At 37.0% G+C, this 26,856-nt stretch overlaps 1 protein-coding gene across 14 annotated transcripts in view; it reads right to left on the reverse strand.

Annotated features, from left to right (window-relative positions):
• Window positions 1-23,479: 23,479 nt before the first annotated feature.
• The window catches only part of Odf2l (outer dense fiber of sperm tails 2 like), a 38,502-nt gene continuing 35,125 nt past the window's right edge, over window positions 23,480-26,856 (reverse strand). For all 14 annotated transcript variants that reach the window (XM_078026648.1, XM_078026646.1, XM_078026641.1 and 11 more), the window contains 2 exons: window positions 26,488-26,613; window positions 23,480-23,975 (listed from right to left, as the gene is read on the reverse strand). In XM_078026648.1, the coding sequence (XP_077882774.1) occupies window positions 23,847-23,975; window positions 26,488-26,613 (255 nt within the window). In that variant the 3' untranslated portion in view covers window positions 23,480-23,846. The remainder of the gene's footprint in view (window positions 23,976-26,487; window positions 26,614-26,856) is intronic.

The following is a 26,856-nucleotide window of genomic DNA, read 5'->3' on the forward strand; positions in this document are numbered from 1 at the left end:
TAATTGTTCTTGTCAGGTCTTTTTGGTCATAGCACACACACACACACACACACACAAAAATACACTAAAATACCCACAAAGGATTAAAAATTGAATGGCCCCAGACATCTCTTTGACAAGGGTAGATAATAACCAAATAAGAGTACCAAGTTATGTGAAATAAAAATATTAACTATAGACAGAAAAGTAGAAAGACTTTCAGTAGAAGACACCAATGCACATCAGAATTAATTTTATAATAGGCAAAGTAGACAAAATAAGAAAGATGTAAATATAATAGATAATTAAAAATTCCCTAAAACAAAAATTAAGACCATATTTTTAGTACAGTATAAAAAGAAAAGTCCTTAAATATATACATATAAAGTAAGAAAACTACAAACCAAAACCTCAAAAAAATATGCAAACCACACATACACATATAGCATTACACATATACTCACTTAAGAAGATAGCCAAAGCTGTATTTCAGATATAAATGAATTTATAGATATAAATTTTCAGATATAAAATAAATTTTAAAATTGCCATATTAAGTTAAAATAGGTGAGTAGTGTGTGTATACACTTATATATTTCCATGTTCTATAAAAATTCACGACAAAATGAAAACAAAACTCATGTCACATTAGAGGTTGCTAGACAGTCATTCATTATTCTGCAAATTAAGTCAAGCATTTATCCTACCTTTCCTTTACAATTTGTATGTCAAAATAACTAATTGATAAGAAAAATTCTAATAGAAGAATCAAAATAAATAAATGTATAACAAGAGAATTGAAAAAATCAACATTTTAAGGGACCTTAAGGAAATAATGAATCTTGGCAATGATCATCAATGGCTGCTTAAAAATATTAGGTAAGAAAGTTTATCTAATCTTTTAACGAATGAATCAGTCTGACATCACCTGAATCCACAGATCCTTTTTATCTGTAGTGCAAGTGTGACAACCAGACATTACATTGCTTCTTATATGATATGATTGAAAGTGTATAGTTCCACTGAAGTATTTTTTGCCAAGGGGAAAAAATATTAAACCTGAATTCATTCAAGAGTTTGGATCTAACTACTGGTTTACAAGAAACAGAGATGAAGAAACATGTTAAATAATACCATGAGGATACAATCAACAAAATTCAGAGTGTGGGAAATTCTAGAGGGCAAATGATCTAACAGATGACTTGAAAGTAAACTAAGGGAACTATTATAGAATACAAGGAACATGTCCACCAAATGCCATGTGTGGATTTTATTTGGAACCTTTTATGAACAAATCATTTGTAAAGACATTTTATCCATGACTGATATTTAACTACAGTACAATATTAACAATATAGCCAGTTATAACATTAAATTATTTATTTAGAAAAGGAAAGTGAATCAAATTGAAAACTGACAAATATAAATTAGTAATGTACCTAAATTCAAGATAAAATAGCTTTCATATATAATAATAACTACTAGTTAGAAGATAAAAATTTGTGTACAGTGGCATATGCCTTACACAAAGCCCCAAACTAATTAGAAATAATTTTACAAAAAAAAAATGTGTTAGCATTTGGAGGAAAATTGTAGAAAGTGTATTGATAGGTACAAATACTTAACACTATTTTCACATTCTCTCCCCAATTGCCCTAAAAATTATTCAACATCATGATTTTACTCATTTTACAATACACCTAGTTCAATTACTTTCTTACCAACCTATTAATCAATAACATGTTATAGGCAACTTCATTATTTGTTTGAGTAAAAATCTCTCTTTTTTACTTAGGAAGCTCAAACATACTATATTAAAGTATGTGGTCATAGGATCACTGCATTATAAGAAGTTGGAGAATCACAACTGGGTTCTTTTGTCTCTAATGATTTGGAGATCTGCTAATTCATTTCTGCCTATTTAGGTTGAGGAAGTTGTTGGAGCCTCATAAAGTTTTATCACAGCCTCTACCATTTCCTGTGGGCTTGCCCCATTAAATGCCATTCTGCTCAACGGAACTGTGCTACTAACATGCTTACAGTGGCCCCTCATCCAGAAGGCCCCTGCCACCAGTAGCAATCTGATGACTGTAAACCAGACTAGGTGATCTTATTATCTTGGCCATCCAATTACCCCAACTTGGGTATTTTCATGATTATATTGGCCAGTGATATTTTAATCCTAGAAAGAATAAATTCTATAACCATAATCATGCTTATTTATCTTATCATAAAAGGATGTCATGTCAAAGCAAGTTCTCATAAGTGAGCGTATACTGATAATCTTCCTTAGCTGGGTAACACAGTAATCCTCCCCACTTATTATTGGTTGAACATTTTACAAATTAAACAAAACATTTGTAAGTTAATAAAATTTACATTTTTATAATCCTAGATTTTTCTCTGAGAACTGGACAGAGAATTTACATTCATCAACTGTAAAGAACTAAAATGTAGCCTGGTACAGTGGCACATGCCTTATAAACCTGGCTACTTGGGAGGTCTAGGCAGGAGGAAGGAAAGCACGAGACAGGTGTGGTCAACTTAGCAAGATGCTGTGTCAAAACAAAATAAAATGGGTAATCTATCCCAGTGGTAGGGCACTTTCTAGTATGTGTGAAGCCCTGGGTTCAAACTCTAGTATCACAAAGGAAAAAAAATGAGCAAAACCTAAAAAGTTACCCAGACATAGATAAAAAATTTTAATAGTTTTAAATTAGCATAAATTTGACTATCACATAGGACTTTATGAAATGCTTACATAACATTTTGTTACGGTCATTTTCCCATTGTAAATAACTGTATCTTACCTATTTCAAAGCCAAACTATTTTGCACTCCACATAATGGAAATCACGTGTTCCTCTGGATAAAGAAAATATGTAATGTGTAGAGAAAGAACAGAAAAAGCCTAACAAGACACTAATTTCTGCTTGTATGCACATGTTGTAGTCTAGAAGCACCATCGAATAGGAACTCTTAATGAAAAAGGATTTAGGGAATCTGGCTCATGTATATACCTGGTGTATTGCAAAGCACCTGGACTGGTATCAGTTTTCCTCTAGGGACATGAAAAGACATTCACAGAGTCTTTTGCAAAAGAAAGCCTAGAGCATAAGAGGAAAGCAATGGGTTTCTTAATGCACAAATGGATTACAAATATGGGGAGATCCTGATCTCAACACACGCAGTGAAATGCCCTGGAGAATACCTATGTTGGCTACAGTCTGAGCCAGAAATTTCTGGGTATAAGCAACCACCCCACCTTTTTTTTAAACCATAGTTTTACCTAAACATGTTATTTATTAAAATTTGTGTCATGGTTTTTGGAAGGCTAGGAAGCACGATTGTAGGAGATGAAAAAAGGTCTTTATGTGTTCGGTATCAAGCACAGTATTTGGTACATAATGCATCCTTATAAATACATTGAATGAGTTTTCTTAAGTCCTTATTCACATTCAAATTAATGGTACAAAAAAGAAAAAAGTCACAAGTTCTATCTGTGGTCTATAGTCCACAACTATAATTTAAAAATGTGATTTAAATAGCAATTTTTCCACATTACCTACATTTGCCCTGTTTTTAAACCCAATCTACCATGTTGATTTCAATAGAATATATGAATACAGGCACAAAATATTTTATTTTGATTCATTATTCATTCTCACTAGAATGACTAAGATCTGAAGATTTTAACTAAGATTTAAAACTAGGCACAAATTGATAAGAATTAAAAACTGTCATTCCTTCCTATTGCCTGAGACTATATGCAGTAGGAACAATTCTTCACAGTTTTGGGAAGATATTTGTTTCATGCTAACTAAACACTCAATTCTGAGTAGGAATAAGCAGCTTTGCAGTAGTCCAGCTTTGCTGCAGATTTTTAGGCTTACTAATCATTCCTAATACTCCCATCCCCAACTTGTCTGTTTCAGCACTGAAAGTCCCATATCCCAGGAAGAAAACCCCTCAGTAGCAGGCAAACTTGATGTCTGGTTACTCCAAGAGCACAAAAAGCCCCGATAAAATATTTTAAAAAAACCTTTAGAAAAGCATCCGAAACTATGGAGCAACAAAGACTAAAGGCACTGAATTTCAGAGGTGAGCTGAGGATATTTAGCTACACTTTCCCAGAAGAGGTTAGAGGCTAAGAATCTTGGCTTGGCCCAAGCATAGGGATGCAGCTGGGGCTCAGTATATGGACAGAGGCCTTGGAGATCTCTTGTGGCTGGAGTGACAAATTTGGAGGCAGAGGAGAATCAAATGCATGATTGGTTTGTCCCTCAACATATTTGACAAATTCTGATGCTAATGCCGAGTGGGAGACTAAAGAGCTAAGCTGGAAACCTCTGAAAGCAAAGAATAATTTCATGCAGATTTAAATAGCAATGAAAGACAAAGACCTTCCAGGGGAGAAGCCCTTAAGCAAACAGGAGGCAAGAGCTGAAAGCTTGGGAGGGAGTGGTGATGAGCTGCAGCCCCTGCTTTGCTTTTTTGGAGGGAAAAATTCTGGACACAACTAGAAGCTGAGAATTCAGGCTTGGCCCATGTCAAGACCCTGGGGGAGTCAAGAGAAGCTGGCAGAGGTTTTTGTGGTTGGTGGGAAGTAGAGAGAAAATGAGAGTCTCAAACAGAGTATGTTTCCTCATCAAGTAATTTCCTGCACTCTGAACAATGTCTGGGACAATTAGCTAAAACCTTAACCTGAAGACCCGAGAATTATTTGTGGTTTGTCTATGATAAAGAGGATAAGATCCATCCGGCTTTCATCTTAAGTCCAGAGTAATAAACCATTGGGATAGAGCTGACCAGAGGTAGGCTGAGCTTTATTAAGACAATAATAACATGGCTTCATATCAGCTGACTGAATATATTAGTTTGCTAGAGTAGTTTTAACAAAATATCACAGACTGGATGATTTAAATAACAGAAATTAATTTTCTCACAGTTCTGGAGGTCGAAAGTCCAAAATCAAGATTATAGCAAGTTTGGTTTCTCCTGAGGTCTCCCTCCTTATTTAAAGTCAGCCATCTTACTGATGGCTGCTTTTTCTGTGACTTTACATGACTGTTTATTTTCTTTGGTATTTCCCAGTATCTCTCCCTTTTCTTATTCAGACACTGTTCTCTTTCTTTTCCCCCTCTTTTTATTTTTTTAGATTTATATATAATAGCGAATGCATTAAAATTCATATTACATATATCTCTGGTTGTATACAAAGTATATTCATACCAATTCGTGTTTTCATACTTGTACTTTGGATAATAACGTCCATCAGACACTGTTCTCTTTCTCTGTTTCCCCTTTCCTTGTATGGATACTAGATTAGATTAGGGTCCATACCCTGATAGCTCTAAGAGGCTCATTTAAACTTAACTACCTCTTTAAATGCCCTATTTCCAAATACAGTCATATTCCGAGATACCAGGCTTCAGGGCTTCAGCATATACATTTTGGGGGTGACACAATTTAGTCCATAACATTGAATTAAGGTGATGAGCCCACCTTCACACAACTGCTTAAATAGTACAAGGTATTCTCTTCTCCAAAGACACATAATATCATCAGAAGTGTCTACAGCTTTTTAAAAGAAAAAATGAAATAGAAAACATTTGACTGATTTGGAAGGGGAATCAAAAGAGAAAAAAAGGAGTATAAAAAGATGGGCCAAATGGGAAAAATAGTAAGATAATAGATAAAACCCAACTATAATAAACGTTACATGAGATGTAAATATACTAACTGTTCTAATTTAAAAGTAAGGATTGTCAAACAAAAAAAAATAAACAAAGAAAAAACAAAAAGCCCAGACCAACCAAAAACAAACAAAATAAAACCAGTTATATATGGCATATAAGAGATATGCCTAAAACATACAGCCAACGGAAGGCTAAAATTAAAAGGATGGAAAAAACTACACCATGCAGACACCAAACCAATAAAAGATGATGTAAGTATATTAATATCAGATAATAGATTTTTGCAGCAAGAAGCATTATTAGAGATTCTTAAACCTTTAATAATGATAAGGAACCAACAGGAAGACATCACAATTCTAGATCTATATGCACAAAATAACAGATCAAAACAGATATAGAACAACTGACAATTAAAATAAGAAAGAAAATAATACAACCATATGGGGTTTTTATACTTTTTTATTATTCAGAAATTTGCTATCACTTGAGGGAGATGCTAGAAATTGCTCTCCTACCTTAAGATTCTGCCCCTCTGTACAGATACACACAGAGACATGGCTGAATATGGTTGCTACAGGTATGGAAGAAGGTAGACAGTGAGAAACCTCTAACTATATAAGACACAAGCCAAAGGACTGCTGAAAACAGGCTGGACCAGCAAAACTGAGATAGCCCTTTGCCCCACCAAAAATCTAGCACTACCAGCAAATAGCAGTATTCTGCTTGGGGAAGAATAAGAGTGAAGGAAGAGCCAGGCATGGTGGTATATTTCCTTAAGCCTAGCTACAAGGGAGGCTGAGGTAGGAGCATCACAAATTCCAGGCAAACATGAGCAATTTAGCGAGACCCTGTTTCAAAATAAAATTTTTAAAAAGTGGCTGAGAATGTAGCTCTTTGGTAGCATGCTTGCCTATAATGGAGGTTTTCAGAGACCACTGAAAGCTGAGAGTAGAGTAGGAGTATTGAGAAAAACTGATTGACATCCCCAAACCTCACAATAAACCAAGGTAACTACTGGAGAGATCTGAAATTTGTAGGTACTGAAGGTAACTGTAGTGATAATAAACCTCAAAGCAAGCTCAGCTTTTTTTTAGATTGACTCTACCATGCCAGTGGCTTGACAGAAAATATGTGTATCCAATTTGGGGCACAAATATTGTATTATGTGTATATCCACAGTGTCCATCAAATAACCAAAAGCCATAAGATGCACAACAAAGAAAGATTCTAAATACACCATCTTAAGAGAAAGCAACAGAACCAGACTTACATATATCACTCAGATGTTACATTACCACATATGGACAAAAAATCTATGATTAATATGTTAAAATAGTAAAAATGTACACAATGTGCATAGACGTGGGAATATAAGCAATCAAATGACAAGTACAAAAAAGTAATCTGAAAGTGCTAAAATTAAAAGGCATCATTTCAGAGATAAAACTATCAGTAGAATTATCGATACAGATACAGATGAGGAAAGAATCACTGAGCTTGAACATAAGTCAACAGAAATCAAGACTGAAACTTAAGTGAGGGAGAGGAAGAAAGGGAGGGAGGACAGGGAAGGGAGAGAGGGAGAAAAGAGAGAAAATAGATCATCCCCCAAAATATGAAAAGGTCTTTCATACATCAAATTAGAGTCCCGGAAAGAAGGGAATAAAGAGAACAGGACAGTAGAAATATCTGAAGAGATAATGGTTGACAATATTCTGAAATTAGTGAAAGACAAAAAGATCTACAAATCTAAACTCAGAAAAGTATACATATTTACCTAGGAAAGATAAAGCCTAGACATATTCACACTGCTGAAAACCAAAACTAAAGGGAAAATATTTAAAGTAGTGAAGAGGTGAATGTGTGGAAAAAGAAACTACACATACAGAGGACAAAGGATTCACATCTTACATCCTGACAGATGCCGTGCAATCCTGAAGAAAGTACAGAAAGAGAAAAAAAAATCAATACAGAATTCTATGCTTGATGAAAACATTCAAAAAAGAATTATCAAGTAGTTTTTCAGAAAAAGAAAAGATGAATTTGTTTCCAAAAGACTTGTACCATGAAAATATTAAAGGAAATTTTTTAAGGTAAAAGGAGTATGAGACAAAATAGAAATATGGGTCTCCAATAAGAAATAGAGTGCTGAAAATGGTAAGAATGAGGTAAATGTGACATTTTTCTTATTTGTAATCACTGAAAAATAAATTATTGAAGCAATAATAATAATGTTTTGGGGGGCTTATGGCATGTATAGAAGTTAAATGTTATAACAAATGCAGGAAAAAGGATAAGAAGGCAATAAAATTATAGCATTCTAAAGTTTTTACACTATGTAAAATGTGTAATGAATCTTTCTGCAGTGAATGGCTTCATGAACAAATATGCTTGTCTGCATCTAATTATTATTTAGGATAAGTGCCTAGATGTAAAATATTAGGTCAAATACCACAAAAAATGTTGAGGCTCATGAAACACAAAGTATTCATGTCATTTGCTACAATAATTTCCAACTTAGGTATTTTATCCTAAAGGAGTAATTAGATTCTGGTGGAACCACTTCCGTCAGGCCACTCCATTTCTTAGCCAATGCCTGTCACCTAGTAAGAAGAATCCAATCTTTTCATTAAACAATCATATGAATTTTGATTTGGTCAAGTCATATCTCTCACTTTGAATTTTAACTGAAAAGTGGGAATGTGAACATACTTTGAATGCTATAGAGTTCTGACGATGAACTTTCATACTTGTTCCGATCAATATTTTTTATGACATTAGAAGCAGAAGGGTGGATTTTCTTTATTTCACATTTAATTGAGAACATTTCATGTAACACCTGAAAATAATGTTAATTCCTCTATACATCTACTTATTTGATCTACTTATTACATCTACATATACACACATAAGGAGATACATAAATACACATATACACACAAATATTTTTATATATATATATTTTTTCTACCCCTGTGGTTGCTTTTTCACCTTAATTATAATTTTCACTTGTCAATTATCAGAACTTACAAATTTGCATATAATTCCTTCATAGATCACATCTTCTGTATCTTCTTTAAGTCTTTATCTACTCCATGCCATTGAAAATTGTCTCCTATGTTTCTTTCTAAAAGATTTAGTTTTAGGCGGGACTGCGACCAGCGGCAGATCAGGCCCAGCGGCTGGTTGCGGGCCGGAGCCGGCCCCACCCCCAGTGCCTGCAAAGTAGGAGAACCGGCGACCCACAGGCAGGTCAGGCCCAGCAATCTGCGGACAGACAGAGCTGACACACGCGCCTGCAGGGAACAGGGTCCTGCGACCCACCAGCGGCCTTCTGTGGGGCAGGCCCGTCCCCTCCCCCAGTGCCTGCAAGGTAGGAGGGACTGTGACCACCAGCAGAGCAGGCCCAGCGGCTGGTTGGGGCCAGAGCCGGCCCCACCCCCAGTGCCTGCAAGGTAGGAGAACCGGCGACCTACGGGCAGGCCAGACCCAGCAATCTGCGGACAGACAGAGCTGACACACGCGTCTGCAGGAAACAGGGTCCTGCGACCCACCAGCGGCCTTCTGTGGGGCAGGCCCGTCCCCTCCCCCAGAGCCTGCAAGGTAGGCGGGACTGTCACCTCTAGCAGATCAGGCTTAGTGGCCTGCTGAGGGGCAGGACAGTCCCCTCCCCCAGTGCCTGCAAGGTAGGCGGGACTGCGACCAGCGGCAGATCAGGCCCAGCGGCTGGTTGCGGGCCGGAGCCGGCCCCACCCCCAGTGCCTGCAAAGTAGGAGAACCGGCGACCCACAGGCAGGTCAGGCCCAGCAATCTGCGAAGAGACAGAGCTGACACAGGCGCCTGCAGGGAACAGGGTCCTGCGACCCACCAGCGGCCTTCTGTGGGGCAGGCCCGTCCCCTCCCCCAGTGCCTGCAAGGTAGGAGGGACTGTGACCACCGGCAGAGCAGGCCCAGTGGCTGGTTGGGGCCAGAGCCGGCCCCACCCCCAGTGCCTGCAAGGTAGAAGAACTGGCGACCAACGGGCAGGCCAGGCCCAGCAATCTGCGGACAGACAGAGCTGACACACGCGTCTGCAGGAAACAGGGTCCTGCGACCCACCAGCGGCCTTCTGTGGGGCAGGCCCGTCCCCTCCCCCAGAGCCTGCAAGGTAGGCGGGACTGTCACCTCTAGCAGATCAGGCTTAGTGGCCTGCTGAGGGGCAGGACAGTCCCCTCCCCCAGTGCCTGCAAGGTAGGCGGGACTGCGACCAGCGGCAGATCAGGCCCAGCGGCTGGTTGCGGGCCGGAGCCGGCCCCACCCCCAGTGCCTGCAAAGTAGGAGAACCGGCGACCCACAGGCAGGTCAGGCCCAGCAATCTGCGAAGAGACAGAGCTGACACACGCGCCTGCAGGGAACAGGGTCCTGCGACCCACCAGCGGCCTTCTGTGGGGCAGGCCCGTCCCCTCCCCCAGTGCCTGCAAGGTAGGCGGGACTGCGACCAGCGGCAGATCAGGCCCAGCGGCTTGTTGCGGCCGGAGCCAGCGCCACCCCCAGTGCCTGCAAGGTAGGCATACCAGGGACCCATCGGGAGGTTAGGCCCAGCAACCTACGGAGAGACAGAGGTGCCCCTCGTGCCTGCTGGGTAGGCGGACCTTCGACCGGCCAGCAGAGCAGACCTAGGGCCCGCCAGCGTGGTAGACAGATCGCACCAATTGGTGGAGGATCACAGCCACCATCTGTCCTGCAAGGGAGACTTTTCAACTATACAAGAGCAATATAAATAAATAGAGGGAAAATCTCAAAAACACAACAGCTTCACCAAGCAGAAAGAAACGCCAGCAGTATGAAAAGACAAGGAAAGAAAGGACCACAGGCAATGCAGGTCAACTCAACTCTAGAAGAGGTAATAGCTGCAACAGATGGAATGTCAGACAGAGAGGTCAGGATATACATGCTTCAGATGATCTGGAGTCTCAAGGAAGACATGAGACAGCAAAATCAGACAATGAAAGATCACATTGACAAGGAACTTCATAAACAAATCCAGGAAGTAAAAGATCAATTTCACAGGGAGATAGAGGAAATAAAAAACAAACAAATACAAATCCTAGAAATGCAGGAAGCAATAAACCAACTTAAAAACTCAATTGAGAAAACTACCAGCAGAGTGGATCACTTAGAAGATAGAACATCAGACAATGAAGACAGAGTATTTCAACTTGAAAAGAGCATAGACAGCTCAGCAAGTCTGCTAAGAAACCATGAGCAGAACATCCAAGAAATATGGGATAATATCAAAAGACCAAACTTAAGAGTCATTGGGATACAGGAAGGCACAGAGCTCCAAACCAAAGGAATAGACAACTTATTCAGTGAAATAATACGAGAAAACTTCCCAGACTTGAAGAATGAGACAGAACCCCAAATCCTAGAAGCCTACAGGACGCCGAATGTGCAAAATCATAAGAGAGCCACACCTAGACACATTATAATGAAGATGTCCAACATACAGAATAAGGAGAGAATTTTAAAAGCTACAAGAGAAAGGAAGCAGATTACATTTAGGGGTAAACCAATCAGGATAACAGCTGATCTCTCAACACAGACTCTAAAAGCTAGAAGATCCTGGAATAACATATTTCAAACGCTAAAAGAAAATGGGTTCCAACCAAGAATCGTGTATCCAGCAAAATTAAGCTTCAGGATGGAAGATGAAATTAAAACATTCCATGATAAACAAAAGTTAAAAGAATTTGCAGCTAGAAAACCATCTCTTCAAAAAATCCTTGGCAAAACACTACAGGAAGAGGAAATGGAAAACAACAATGAAAACCAACAGTGGGAGGTAGGACAGTAAAGGGGGGGAAAATCAAAGAGAAAAACAAATCAGGTTTAACAGCATTAATAAACAAATATGGCTGGAAGAACAAACCATATCTCAATAATAACCCTAAATGTTAATGGCTTAAACTCACCAATTAAGAGACACAGGCTAGTTGAATGGATCACAAAACAAGATCCAACAATATGCTGCCTTCAGGAGACGCATTTGATAGGAAAGGATATACATAGACTGAAGGTGAAAGGTTGGGAAAAATCATATCACTCATATGGACTGCGGAAACAAGCAGGAGTGTCCATACTCATATCAAATAAAATAGATTTCAAACCAAAGTTAATCAAAAGGGATAAAGAAGGACACTACATACTGCTCAAGGGAACCATACACCAACAAGACATAACAATCATAAATATATATGCCCCAAACAACGGTGCTGCTGCGTTCATCAAGCAAACTCTTCTCAAGTTCAAGAGTCTAATAGACCACCATACAATAATCATGGGAGACTTCAACACACCTCTCTCACCACTGGACAGATCTTCCAAACAAAAGTTGAATAAGGAAACTATAGAACTCAATAACACAATTAACAACCTAGACTTAATTGACATATATAGAATATACCACCCAACATCAAGCAGCTACACTTTTTTCTCAGCAGCACATGGATCCTTCTCAAAAATAGATCATATATTATGTCACAGGGCAACTCTTAGACAATATAAAGGAGCGGAGATAATACCATGCATCTTATCTGATCATAATGGAATGAAACTAAAAATCAACCATAAAAGAAGCAAGGAAAAATCATGCATCACTTGGAGAATGAACAATAGGTTACTGAATGATCAATGGGTTTTAGAAGACATCAAGGAGGAAATTAAAAAATTCTTAGAGTATAATGAAAACACAGACACAACATATCGGAATCTATGGGACACATTGAAAGCAGTTCTAAGAGGAAAATTCATTGCTTGGAGTTCATTCCTTAAAAAAAGAAAAAACCAACAAATAAATGATCTCATACTTCATCTCAAAATTCTAGAAAAAGAAGAGCAAAACAACAGCAAAAGAAGTAGAAGGCAAGAAATAATTAAAATCAGAGCTGAAATTAATGAAATCGAAACAAAAGAAACAATTGAAAAAATTGACAAAACGAAAAGTTGGTTCTTCGAAAAGATAAATAAAATTGACAGACCCTTAGCCATGCTAGTGAAGAGAAGAAGAGAGAGAACTCAAATTACTAGCATAAGGAATGAAAAAGGCAAGATCACGACAGACACTTCAGAAATACAGAAGATAATCAGAAATTATTTTGAATCCTTATACTCCAATAAAATAGAAGATAGTGAAGGCATCGATAAATTTCTTAAGTCATATAATCTGCCCAGATTGAGTCAGGAGGATATAGACAACCTAAACAGACCAATATCAATTGAGGAAATAGAAGAAACCATCAAAAGATTACCATCTAAGAAAAGCCCAGGACCTGATGGGTTTACAGCAGAGTTTTACAAAACCTTTAAAGAGGAACTAATACCAATACTTTTCAAGCTATTCCAGGAAATAGAAAAAGAGGGATAACTTCCAAATTCATTCTACGAGGCCAACATCACCCTGATTCCGAAACCAGACAAAGACACTTCAAAGAAAGAAAACTACAGACCAATATCTCTAATGAACCTAGATGCAAAAATCCTCAATAAAATTCTGGCAAATCGGATACAAAAACATATCAAAAAAATTGTGCACCATGATCAAGTAGGATTCATCCCTGGTATGCAAGGGTGGTTCAATATACGGAAATCAATAAATGTTATTCACCACATCAATAGACTTAAAAATAAGAACCATATGATCATCTCGATAGATGCAGAAAAAGCATTCGACAAAGTACAGCATCCGTTTATGTTCAAAACTCTCGAAAAACTAGGGATAACAGGAACATACCTCAACATTGTAAAAGCAATTTATGCTAAGCCTCAGGCTAGCATCATTCTGAATGGAGAAAAATTGAAGGCATTCCCTCTAAAATCTGGAACAAGACAGGGATGCCCTCTCTCACCACTCCTGTTCAACATAGTTCTCGAAACACTGGCCAGAGCAATTAGACAGACGAAAGAAATTAAAGGCATAAAAATAGGAAAAGAAGAACTTAAGTTATCACTATTTGCAGATGACATGATTCTATACCTAGCAGACCCAATATGGTCTACAAAGAAACTGTTAGAGCTAATAAATGAATTCAGCAAAGTGGCAGGTTATAAAATCAACACGCATAAATCAAAGGCATTCCTGTATATCAGCGACAAATCCTCTGAAATGGACACGAGGACAACCACCCCGTTCACAATATCCTCAAAAAGAATAAAATACTTGGGAATCAACCTAACAAAAGAGGTGAAAGACTTATACAATGAAAACTACAGAACCCTAAAGAGAGAAATTGAAGAAGACCTTAGAAGATGGAAAAATATACCCTGTTCATGGATAGGCAGAACTAACATCATCAAAATGGCGATATTACCAAAAGTTCTCTATAGGTTTAATGCAATGCCAATCAAAATCCCAACGGCATTTCTTATAGAAATGGAGAAAGCAATCATGAAATTCATATGGAAGAATAAAAGACCCAGAATTGCAAAAACAATACTAAGCAGGAAAGGTGAATCAGGTGGTATAACGATTCCAGATTTCAAACTATACTACAGAGCAATAGTAACAAAAACAGCATGGTACTGGTACCAAAACAGGCGGGTGGACCAATGGTACAGAATAGAGGACACAGAAACCAACCCACAAAACTACAACTGTCTTATATTTGATAAAGGGGCTAAAAGCATGCAATGGAGGAAGGATAGCATCTTCAACAAATGGTGCTGGGAAAATTGGAAATCCATATGCAACAAAATGAAATTGAATCCCTTTCTCTCGCCATGCACAAAAGTTAACTCAAAATGGATCAAGGAGCTTGATATCAAATCAGAGACACGGCATCTGATAGAAGAGAAAGTTGGCTACGACCTACATGCTGTGGGGTCGGGCTCCAAATTCCTCAATAGGACACCCATAGCACAAGAGTTAACATCTAGAATCAACAAATGGGACTTACTCAAACTAAAAAGTTTTTTCTCAGCAAAAGAAACAATAAGAGAGGTAAATAGGGAGCCTACATCATGGGAACAAATCTTTACTCCTCACACTTCAGATAGAGCCCTAGTATCCAGAGTATATAAAGAACTCAGAAAATTAGACAATAAGATAACAAATAATCCCATCAACAAATGGGCCAAGGACTTGAACAGACACTTCTCAGAGGAGGACATACAATCAATCAACAAGTACATGAAAAAATGCTCACCATCTCTAGCAGTCAGAGAAATGCAAATCAAAACCACCCTAAGATACCATCTCACTCCAGTAAGATTGGCAGCCATCACGAAGTCAAACAACAATAAGTGCTGGCGAGGATGTGGGGAAAAGGGTACACTTGTACATTGTTGGTGGGACTGCAAATTGGTGCAGCCAATTTGGAAAGCAGTATGGAGATTTCTTGGAAAGCTGGGAATGGAACCACCATTTGACCCAGCTATCCCCCTTCTGGGTCTATTCCCTAAAGACCTAAAAAGAGCATGCTACAGGGACACTGCTACATCGATGTTCATAGCAGCACAATTCACAATAGGAAGACTGTGGAACCAACCTAGATGCCCTTCAATAGACGAATGGATAAAAAAAATGTGGCATTTATACACAATGGAGTATTACTCTGCATTAAGAAATGACAAAATCATAGAATTTGGAGGGAAATGGATGGCATTAGAGCAGATTATGCTAAGCGAAGCTAGCCAAGCCCTAAAAAACAAATGCCAAATGTCTTCTTTGATATAAGGAGAGTAATTAAGAACAGACTAGGGAAGAAGAGCACAAGAAGAAGACCATCATTAAACAGGGTTGAGAGGTGGGAGGGAAAGGGAGAGAGAAGGGAAATAGCATGGAAATGGAACGAGACCCTCAGGTTTATACAAAATTACATACAAGAGGAAGTGAAGGGAAAGGGAAAAATAATACAAGGGGGAGGAATGAATTGCAGTAGTGGGGGTAGAGAGAGAAGAGGGGAGGGGAGGGGAGGGGAGGGGGGATAGTAGAGGATAGGAAAGGTAGCAGAATACAACAGACACTAGGATGGCAATATGTAAAGCAATGGAAGTGAAACTGATGTGAATCTGCAATCTGTATAAGGGGCAATATGGGAGTGCATAACCCACTTGAATCAAAATGTGAAATATGATATATCAAGAAATATGTAATGGAGGGGTAAGACAAGATAATACAAATGGAAGAAATGATTTACAGTAGAAGGGGTAGAGAGAAAAGGGGAGGGGAGGGGAGGGGAGGGGGGATAGTAGAAAATAGGACTGACAGCAGAATACATCAGACACTAGAAAGGCAATATGTGAATCAATGGAAGGGTAACTGATGTGATACAGCAATCTGTATACGGGGTAAAGTTGGGAGTTCATAACCCGCTTGAATCAAACTGTGAAATATGATGTATTAAGAACTGTGTAAGGTTTTGAACGACCAACAATAAAAAAAAAAAAAAAAAAAAAGATTTAGTTTTACTTTTCATATTATGTTCTGCAATCCATTTGAATAATTTTGTGTCTGATTTGAACTAGGAGTTAAGATTTTTTCATATGGATATCTGACTAATGTAGTCCCATTTATTGAAAATACAATTCATTCTCAACCTACTAGTTTCATCTTTGCCATGACTGAGATAAATCAGATGTCATAAAGCAGAAAGGTAGGTTTTCTTTTGAACTCTCTATTCTGTTCCACTGTTCCATTTGTCTACCTTTGCACCAATACTACTATCTTCATCATTACAGCTTTATGACAAGTCTTGATCTCTAACAGTTTAAGTTCTTAGATTTCGTTCTTCAAGACTGCTTCGGCCAGTGGTAGCATGCACAGGCCCTGGGTTCTACAGCACAGTGGGTGGAAGGGAGAGTAGTTTTTATTGTCACTATAATAATAACATTTTTACTTTTTTCTTAAGATCATTTATATATGTCTTACTGGCTTGGATTTAGATGCCTTTCTGTTTATATCTTTTTTTAAAAATATGCTTTTTAATTTTTAATTACAGAAAATTTAACTTCATTACAAAGAAGTTGCAAAGAGTAAATTCTAAGGCTATAGAAAGTGGTCACCAGTGTATAATTACAATGTTTCTAATGAAATACAGTCATATGCCACATGACAAATCCATCAACAAGAAATCACATATGTGATGGTGATCTCATAAATTGTCACCCAGTGATGTCATAGCTGCCTTAATTTGTGTTAAGAATGCTATAATATCTACAGAAGAACAAACTTCCCAATGGTACAATTCTCAGAACAGATCTCTATCATTAAGCAATGCATAACTATACTCATAGGTTTTAGTGTTAACAGTAATCTAACTGCTGTCATTATTACCTTCATCTAATAACAACAACTAGAAAGAGTACATCTTATAGTCCTGCATAAGCTCAACCCACACCCAAGGAATGCTAAAGTAAGAAGAAAACCAGCAAAATGCTTAAGGTTATTTTTTAAAATAAGTCTAAACTTTATAATTTTAAGCAAATCTTAAGTTATATTTTAAGGAAAAGTGTTAATTTTTTACTATTTATTTTTTCTTCTGTAGCAATGTTACCTGAAGGTACCACATTAGTTATGTCAAATAAACCAAAAATAGTGAGTTATACTTGTGATTTAAGTATCTTTCCAAAGCCAGTCATATAAGAAAATACGGGAATTTTTATTCTTAGACAAAGAGCAAGAGGGAGAGGAAGTGTGTTCTGTTAGCCTATCTGAAGCAAGTAGGGATCTCTACCTCTGCCTGAAAGGAAATCCCACTCCTCTTGAAGAAAACTTACAGCTTTGGGAGGAAAAGCTAATCATTCACCCAGATTCCACATAGTTCCCCATCTTTCTTTAGCAAACTCTCTGTAACTGTGCTAGGCAGCCAGGCACTGTGTTAGATAAAGGCCAAGAACAGTAAATCCTCCTCAAGGTCAAAATCTAATGAGATAAACATGAAACAAATAACCACAAAATAAATCTCTTCCAAAAGAATAGAAAGTTTATGAGGGAATGAGCAGGATCTAGTAAAGCCATGAGTGGGGGAAAGGGCAGGCCACGAGGAGACCAGAAGAACAGACCTGGTTTTTGAAGAAACTAAGCACAACTGGATGTAGTGTGTGGGAAGCATGTGATATGGGGACGGAGGGCAGGCCTTGATGACCATGCTGAAGACTTCAAATTTTACTCTGAATGCAATTAGAAACAACCTGGGAAGGATTTTAAATATTTCTTCCTTATCAGTCATCTACTCATCTGCTCACATTTAACCATGATACTTATTCTTCTGCTTCACCCTAGAAGACATGGTTCATGCTAGACGACTTCACCATCCAAAGCTTCTCAGCTAATCAACATCCTCAGTTGATGTTGATGGATGAATGGATGGATGTTGAAAGAGAAAGAGAGAGTTGGTATTTGAACTCAAAGTCTTCTTATCCCCAAATTGAGGTTCTGAATACAGTGTTCTCTCCCTGTTGTAGGAACAGCAGCAGCCCAGCAACAGCATTGCTGTTCTTTCTAAGCACTTGCTATGTTCTGAAGTTCTAAGTGTAATATACATATTAACTCATTTATTTTTCAGGAAACAAAGACACTTAAAAATTAAGTAACTTGCCCTGGCCACACAGCTTGAATGTGGTAGGCATTCAATTCCACATCCAGAGTCTCTGCTCTTAACTCTAACTATACTACCTTTGCATCCATTTCATATATAAAAGTAGTGGTTTTTTTAACATTAATGCATTTGACATATTTATGAATGCTTTTTATATTTTTAATATTCTTAAAAATAATTTGTGTCTGTATGTCAACATCTGGTAATCCACCTAATAGGCTTTTCTTTACTTTTTTTTTTGTTCAAAACTATTCTACCTCTGAAAATCAAATTCCAATATTGCATTCTTAGACCATTATGTCTTACCAACCACACACTGACACTTATCGCAGATGCCCTGACCTTAATTTTTTTTATTTATCTGCTGAGAGAAAAAAATGACTACAAAAGTAATCAAATCTCACTACAATAAGTAAACAAAATAAAAGCACATCCAGGAAGTTATTACTGTTTTCCCCACCCCTACACCAAGGCATGCAGGATTCTATGCCTTCCTCCATGCACTTAACAACATATGTGAGCGTATATACAGAGATGCTTTTTTTTAATTACGAAAATGAATGATACTCAACAATTTTATGACTTTTTTTAACCTAAATATAAAAACCACGAAGAAATCACAAGCCAGCAGAGAGATTAGACTTATTCTTTAAAGTACTGTGCACTTTTTCCAACTGCAGACCATCATTGTTTTTCACCCCCAAAGAAAGACTCGCTGTTTGGTGCACCAGACCTGCTGACCTGAGAAAATCTTGCAGTGGTCTGATTCTCCAGTGAAGTGTTTCCCACCTTTGTAGTTAGTTGGGAAAGAACTGCTGCTTGTTACTGAAGAAGTTTGGGAACAAAACAATTCCTTAATGAAACTCAGTAGATGGAATAGGTCCAGAGGCGCATGAGAACAGAGGCCATCACGTCTTTCACCACTTGGTTTGCTACTGCCCAACAGATGCGCATGACAGGCTACTGGCAGGTATTGAGGAAACCCAGGGCCATGACTAGACAAGGAAAACTGAAGCTCACTTATGGTGCTTGGAAGGAAAGATGGCAAGCAGAACATTAAAAAAAAAAGGGGGGGGGGCTACTGAAGTAGAACCAATGGAGGAGACAGGAAGTCTTTTAATGAAAATATACTGGAATTATAGAACTTAAAAAAAAAAAGAAAACTTTCAGGAACTAAAAACAAAAACCAACAGTTTTTAATGAAAAGTTTTAACATTTCAACAGAAAAAGAATGCTTGTCCTTAAAAACCACATTAGTGGTCAGAAAAAATCAAGTGGAAGAAATACCTCACAAGAAACCCAGTGGCAGATCCCAAGTTGAGAAAGGCCAAGTTAAATGGAGATCAGATCCAAGAAATCAAGTGAGGAGGAAGAATGGATCACAGGAAGAAGTAATAACACAATGGAAGCAACTGTTACATAACAAAGTCATGAGGCCCTGAATACCACAGGAAAACCATGCAAAACTGTTAGAAACAGGATTCCTGGGATGGTAAAAAGCTGGAAGCAGGGGCTGAGGTTGTGGCTCAAGTGGTAGCGCGCTCACCTAGCATGCGTGAGGCACTGGGTTCGATTCTCAGCACCGCATAAAAACAAAGATATTGTGTCCACCTAGATCTAAAAAATAAATATTAAAATAAAAGCTGGAAGCAGAACACTCCTCATGGACACTAGGGCACTAACTGGGGCACTGCTGATGCTGAAGCATAAGGCTTCACAGAAGAGCATTAAGCACAGAGATTGCCAAAGTTCTTCCAGGATCTAGCAAACTTCTTTTGTTGTACCGCGTCAACAGTAGCTAAGTACCAACCTTAGGGACTCTACGATAATCTCTTCCTCCTCAGTCTACTTAAAACACTGCAAATACTGATATTTAAATACCACAGACACAAATTATTTTTAAGAATATTAAAAATATAAAAAAGAACATTCATAAATATGTCAAATGCATTACTGTTAAAAAAACCCCACTACCTTTACTTATGAAATGGATGCAAAGGTAATATGGTTAATAGTTAAGAGCAGAGACTCTAGATGTGAATTGAATGCCTACCACATTCAAGCTGTGTGGCCAGGGGCAAGTTACTTAACTCTTAAGTGTCTTTGTTTCCTGAAAAATAAATGAGTTAATATGTATATTACACTTAGAACTTCAGAACATAGCAAGTGCTTAAAAAGAACAGCAATGCTGTTGCTGGGCTGCTGCTGCTGCTGCTGTTCCACTAATGTGGTCAGAAAAAGACAGAACACTGTATTCAGAACCTCAATTTGGTGGTAAGAAGACTTTGAGTTCAAATACCACCTTTAAAAGTTTTAAGTTTTATTCTGTGGCCATGGTAGTTAAACCTTCTATGCCTTCATTTTTCATATCTAAAACAGAAGTATGAATACTCTCTCTTTCAACATCCATCCATTCATCCATCAACATCAACTGAGGACCTAATATATATCCAAGTATTACATCGGGCCTGAGACACAAATATAAATAAGATGCAGTTCTCCCTTGAACTGCAGATCACAGTCTAGTGAGCAATACTTAAGAGCCTTCCTTTTCTTTCATGTGGGCATTTCTTAAGGCTCCATCTGCCTTAAGGAGCCTTGAAGAATAAAGGGTCAAGTATGTTTTTTAGTATCACAGGTTCTATGATTAAACAGGTCCAGGAGCAATATTTAATCTTGCTAGAAATTGTTAGGCAAAAAAATATGACCAGCTTCTGACATTCTATATTTTGCTATTTTGAGAAAAATACTATGAAGCAGTGGAATCACTAGGAAGTTGCCCCTGTGTATGAAATGGCAGTCATAGGAGTGAGGTGAGGAGTGGAAAACACATCTCTGTTTCTGATCAGAGAAGAAATACCAGTCCTTGGAGAGATGGCTCTGCTCATAAGCTATTACTCCCTTTTTATCCCTCACACCCCTTTTTGGGTGATCTTCAAGCCATTGCTTTGAACAAATAGCTCTGAAGTCATTGTCCAAGAGGAGTTTCTATCATTTGATCCCTTATGAGCCACATCCATCAACTTTTAGAAGATCCTGCCTTGGCACAAAGGGTGTGAAATTACTGGGAGCAAGTTCTTGATTGCTATACTTCATCCCAATAATAAAGAGCTTCTCATAAAGCTATTTGGTATTAAAAGTGCTTATTCTGATCATCCCATGTGGCTTGGCCACTACAAGAGTGGGACTAGTGGTTCCCCTTTAATCTGACACTTAAAACTCAACTTTAGGATGGCTATAATAATATCTGATAATCACTAGCACAAAATGAATGAAGAAATTATGTAATCACAGGACAGACTGAACACCTATTCTTTATAAAGAAACAATGCATGCCAATTTGCTTTCATCTGTCATCATCAACTGGCATTTAATAACTATGACTTAAAATTTTATATTTAAAATCTAACAAATTATAATGGCAACTCAGCATATACTTAAAGCAATATTAAGTTTATTGAAAATTTGGTATTTTAGGAAGGATATAATTATATCATCATTTTGAATTCTTTTATATGCCCTAGAGATTAGTGCTCTATCTGATGTGTGAGAGGTAAAAATTAGCTCCCAGGATGTGGGCTCTCTGTTCACCTCACAGATTGTTTCTTTTGCTGAGAAGAAACTTTTTAGTTTCATTCCATCCCATTTTTCATTGATTCTTGGTTTTAATTCTTGCACTGTAGGAGTTTATTAAGGAAGTTGGGACCAAATCCCACATGATGAAGATTAGGGCCTACTTTTTCTTCTATTAGATGCAGAGTCTCTGGTTTAATTCCTTGATCCACTTTGAATTAAGTTTTGTGCATGGTGAGAGATAGGGGTTTAATTTAATTTTGTTGCATATGGATTTCCAGTTTTCCCAGCACCATTTGTTGAAGAAGCTATCCTTTTTCCAGTGCATGTTTTTGGCACCTTTGTCTAAGATAAGATAGTTGTAATTTTGTGGGTTAGTCTCTGTGTCCTCTATTCTGTACCATTGGTCTACCAGTCTGTTTTGGTGCCAATACCATGCTGTTTTTGTTACTACTGCTCTGTAGTATAGTTTAAGGTCTGGTACAGCAATGCCACCTGCTTTACTCTTCCTGCTAAGGATTGCTTTAGCTATTCTGGGTCTCTTATGTTTCCAGATGAATTTCATGATTGTTTTTTCTATTTCTATGAGGAATGCCATTAGGATTTTGATCAGAATTGCATTAAATCTGTATAGTGCTTTTGGTAGTATAGTCATCTTGACAATACTAATTCTGCCTATCCAAGAGCAAGGTAGATCTTTCCATCTTCTAAGGTCTTCTTTGATTTCTCTCTTTAGGATTCTGTAGTTTTCATTGTCTAGATCTTTCATAACCCAATCAATAAATGGTCCAATAACCTGAACAGACACTTCTCAGATTAGGATATACAATCAATCAACAAATATATGAAAAAATGCTCATCATTTCTAGCAATCAGAGAAATGCAAATCAAAACTACTCTAAGATATCATCTCACTTCAGTCAGAATGGCAGCTATTAAGAATGCAAACAACAATAAGTGGGGAAAAAGGTATACTCATACATTGCTGATGGGACTGCAAATTGGTGCAGTCAATATGGAAAGCAGTATTGAGATTCCTTGGAAATCTAGGAATGGAACCACCATTTGACCCAGCTGTCCTCTCCTCGGACTATACCCAAAGGACTTAAAAAAAGCATACTATAGGGACACAGCCACATCAATGTTTATAGCAGCACAATTCACAATAGCTAAACTGTGGAGCCAACCTAGATGCCTTCAGTGGATGAATGGATAAAAAAAATGTGGCATATATACACAATGGAATTTTACTCAGCAATAAAAGAGAATAAAATCATGGCATTTGAGGGTAAATGGATGGTGTTGAAGAAGATAAGGCTAAGTGAAGTTAGCCAATCCCCAAAAAACAAATGCCAAACTTTTTCTCTGATATAAGGAGGCTGACTCATAGTCGGGTAGGGAGGGGGAGCATGGGAGGAATAGATGAATTCTAGATAGGGAAGAGAGGTGATAGGGAAAGGGAGGGGACAGGGGATTAGCAAGGATGGTGGAATGTGATGGACATCATTATCCAAAGTACATGTATGAAGAGATGAACTCGGTATCAACATACTCTATATACAAACAGAGATATGAAAAATTGTGGTATACACGTGTAATACGAATTATAATGCAAAAAAAGATTACATAAAAATAATTATATCATCCTCAAAAATTAAAATTCAGAATATTTTATTATATTTATATAACATTACAATATAAAACAACTATATACATTATTTGAAATCATGTATTTGGCTCATAATTGGCCAAGATTTATTACAAATTGTAGCTACAGACATCACAAAAAATGATTCTCGTATCTATGTGTGTCAGGAAAATGTTCTAAAAACTAATATACTAGTTAAGTGAGAATTATCTAGAAAAAAGGAAAACTAGTAGCTATCATGTCTTCAAGTTTCAATTAGATAATAAATTATATTTCAAATATTTATTTATAAATCATAACCATTAATATTTTTTTACCTAATCACATTTTAGATTCATAGTGAAAACCTAATGCTGAAAATAAATTCAATGATTTACCCAAACATTGTTACATAAGAAGTTTTAAGAAACTGTAAATAATTCTTAATACTCTCATTCTGATTCTCTGACTTCTCAAGACTATGTTGCATTTCTTTCAAAGATACTTCTTGATGTTGTGCTTTCTAAATAAAAACAAGAGAGAAATACAAGTCACAATAAAAATACCTATATACAATAACTGAATATATTATTTTTAATTTTAAAAAAAAATTCTCATACCTGATGTGTCCATTATTAAATTATCTTAAAAATTAATGATATGGGTTTGTTGTAATGTTCCCAGGATTTGACTAAAGTTACTAATAAGTAGGTTTACGATCTGATAATTTTTATACCAGTAAAAAAGTATAAAATTCTAAGCCCAGATTTAGAAATAGTTGGAAAACGAGTTTTTTCCTGTGATTTTCAGGGACAGTTGCGTGATCAGTCAAGTATTTATCTTACATACATACTTTAGCCCCAGCTGGACTATCAACACCTCTCTCATTGGTAACTGTCCCCAGAGTCTTCTGCAGTGCCCTGTTCACCCTATAGGCCTTTCTTATTTTCTACCCAAGTACTCTGGTGGGGGTGGTGGTGAACGTACAAGTTCCAGGATGGGCTCAGCTGCTTAACCCATTGTAACCCTCCTGAAGCCAGAAATGCCTCTCAAGTCTTATGTATGTCCTAAATCCATTGATAATTTTATATTCTACCCTACAAATACAAGTGTGTTGTGTTGCTGTTTTTCTCTCCAAATTGTTGAGTCAAGTTGATGCTTCAAAAAGATTTGCTGCATTTTTTGTGCAGCTCAGTCTATCAGATTGCACTGTTGTGAAGCACACAGAAGGTCTCTTTAGAGAAATCTTGGAAACTAGATAGTATCTGTAACCTGTTTTATCTAAAGCATTTTTTGGTAAACTGATCTAATTAAAGAATTTTTTTTAAACAACAAAGTTCATTCTGATGGGATAAAATATGAATTTTTAGGCAGAAAAATGGCAAAAATTAGTATGAAAATATGTTCTATGTATTGGAAATGTGTTTTGATGGTTTTAAATAAAACTCATTTTTTTTGCGGGGGGGGGCTTGGGGGGTGGATACTGGGTATTGAACTCAGGGACACTTGACTCCTGAGCCATATTCCCAGCACTATTTTGTATTTTATTTAGAGACAGAATCTCATTGAGTTGTTTGGTGCCTAGCTGTTGCTGAGGATAGATCTGAACTTTCCATCCTCCTGCCTTAGCCTCCTGATCTGCTGGGATTATAGGTGTGTACCACCATACCAGGCAAAACCTATTTATTAATCTGTTAAACATGGGGCTAAGTGAATGTGTATTACAACAACTAAATCACAGTAGAAATCAACCATATGTGCTTTAATTATTTTAATTTTTCATTTTATACCCCGCCACCCACCAGAGTACTTGGGTAGAAAATAAGAAAAGGCACTACAGAAGACTCTGGGGACACAGTTACTAATGAGAGAGGCTTTCTGGGTGTCTATAGTCCAGCTGGGGCTAACGTATGTATATAAGATAAATACTTAACTGATCACTCAACTGTTTCTGAAAATCATGGAACAAAACTCATTTTTCAGCTTTCTAAATCTGTGCTTAGAATTTTATATTTTATTACTGGTATAAAATTATCAGATAGTAAACCTACTTATTAGTAGCTTTAGTTAAATACTGGAACATTACAACAAAACCCATCTCACCTTAGCTTTATTTTTTCAGAGGCTTTAATTACATAAAGAATATAAACATTTTATAATATCAGAAACTTCTATGGTGAGTTTAAAAAAATTTTTGGAAATAAAGGGAAGGCCTGTGCTAAATTAAAAGTGATAAACATTTTATTCTGATTAAATTGTCATAAAACTTGTGAAAGCAATGAAATTAAACAGTGTATGCCATAAACATTTAATTTTTTAACTTTTTAGGTTTTCTACTTTTTAGACACTTTTTAGACACTTGGAATAAAAAAGTTTTCGTGAATTCTCCTGCTTCTGGAAAAATAAAGTTGCATTATTCTCTACGTCATTATCAAGTAGTCAGTTAAGTAATTTAAACATGACTAATGCTGGCTTCAAGAGTATCTTATGCCAACTGAGTATTTCATAAATATTCAAGGAAAAACATCAGAAGACTAATTAAACACAGCCAATTGGTATTCTCATTTCATGGGTAAGTGGATCAAAGCATTCATTCATATGCAGATTTAACAATACTGAATATTTACTTAACACCAAATTATACATTTCTAAAAAATAACATTCATAGACATAATTATTCAAGACAGATATAAAAATCTAACTTACACTCTAAATTGTGTTCATCTTTAAAAAATGAAAAATTCATACCATGAAGAAAATAAGTAAATGATAACTCTAAGTTTCATTAAGAGCACATGCAGGGGGAGATGCCTGATGAGACCTGGGACAATGCAATACATGCTGCCAGGAAGGCAGGACAAATTCTTTGGCATAATGCTGACATTTACATTTTATGTTTTATATTATTTATTTTTAATACTACCAGTAAACAGCCTTGATACCCCTCAATTTGTACTTTAACAATTTAACTAAACTGCATGGTATGAATGTGCTAATTTAGTTTTTACAATATATTAAATCATAATAATACTTACAGTGTTTATTTTGCAAACAAGTTGGTTTTGTTCTTCATTTTTCTTTCTAAGCTCAGTTTCCAGATCTAATATTTTAGTTTGTAAAGCCCTCTCTCTAGAAGACATTTTCTCTACTTCTTCAGAAACCTGTAATTTTTATTAAGAGAGTAAAACAACTAAATGTGCTTTCTTTAAAATGAGATTTAAAGCTGTGACAAGGTTATACTGTACTTTTTTATTCCCAAATAAGTATTGGACAATTAGAAAGTGCTTAAAAACAGTCTATCATGAAGAGGCACATATAAGTATCTATACTTTTTTCATAAGTATTTGAAAAGTTAGCTTGAGAGACAAAAGATTTTTTTTGTGTACATTTTTACTGCTTTGTAA

The sequence above is a fragment of the Ictidomys tridecemlineatus genome, chromosome 11, assembly GCF_052094955.1.
Source record: "Ictidomys tridecemlineatus isolate mIctTri1 chromosome 11, mIctTri1.hap1, whole genome shotgun sequence".
Lineage (NCBI taxonomy): Eukaryota > Metazoa > Chordata > Mammalia > Rodentia > Sciuridae > Ictidomys > Ictidomys tridecemlineatus.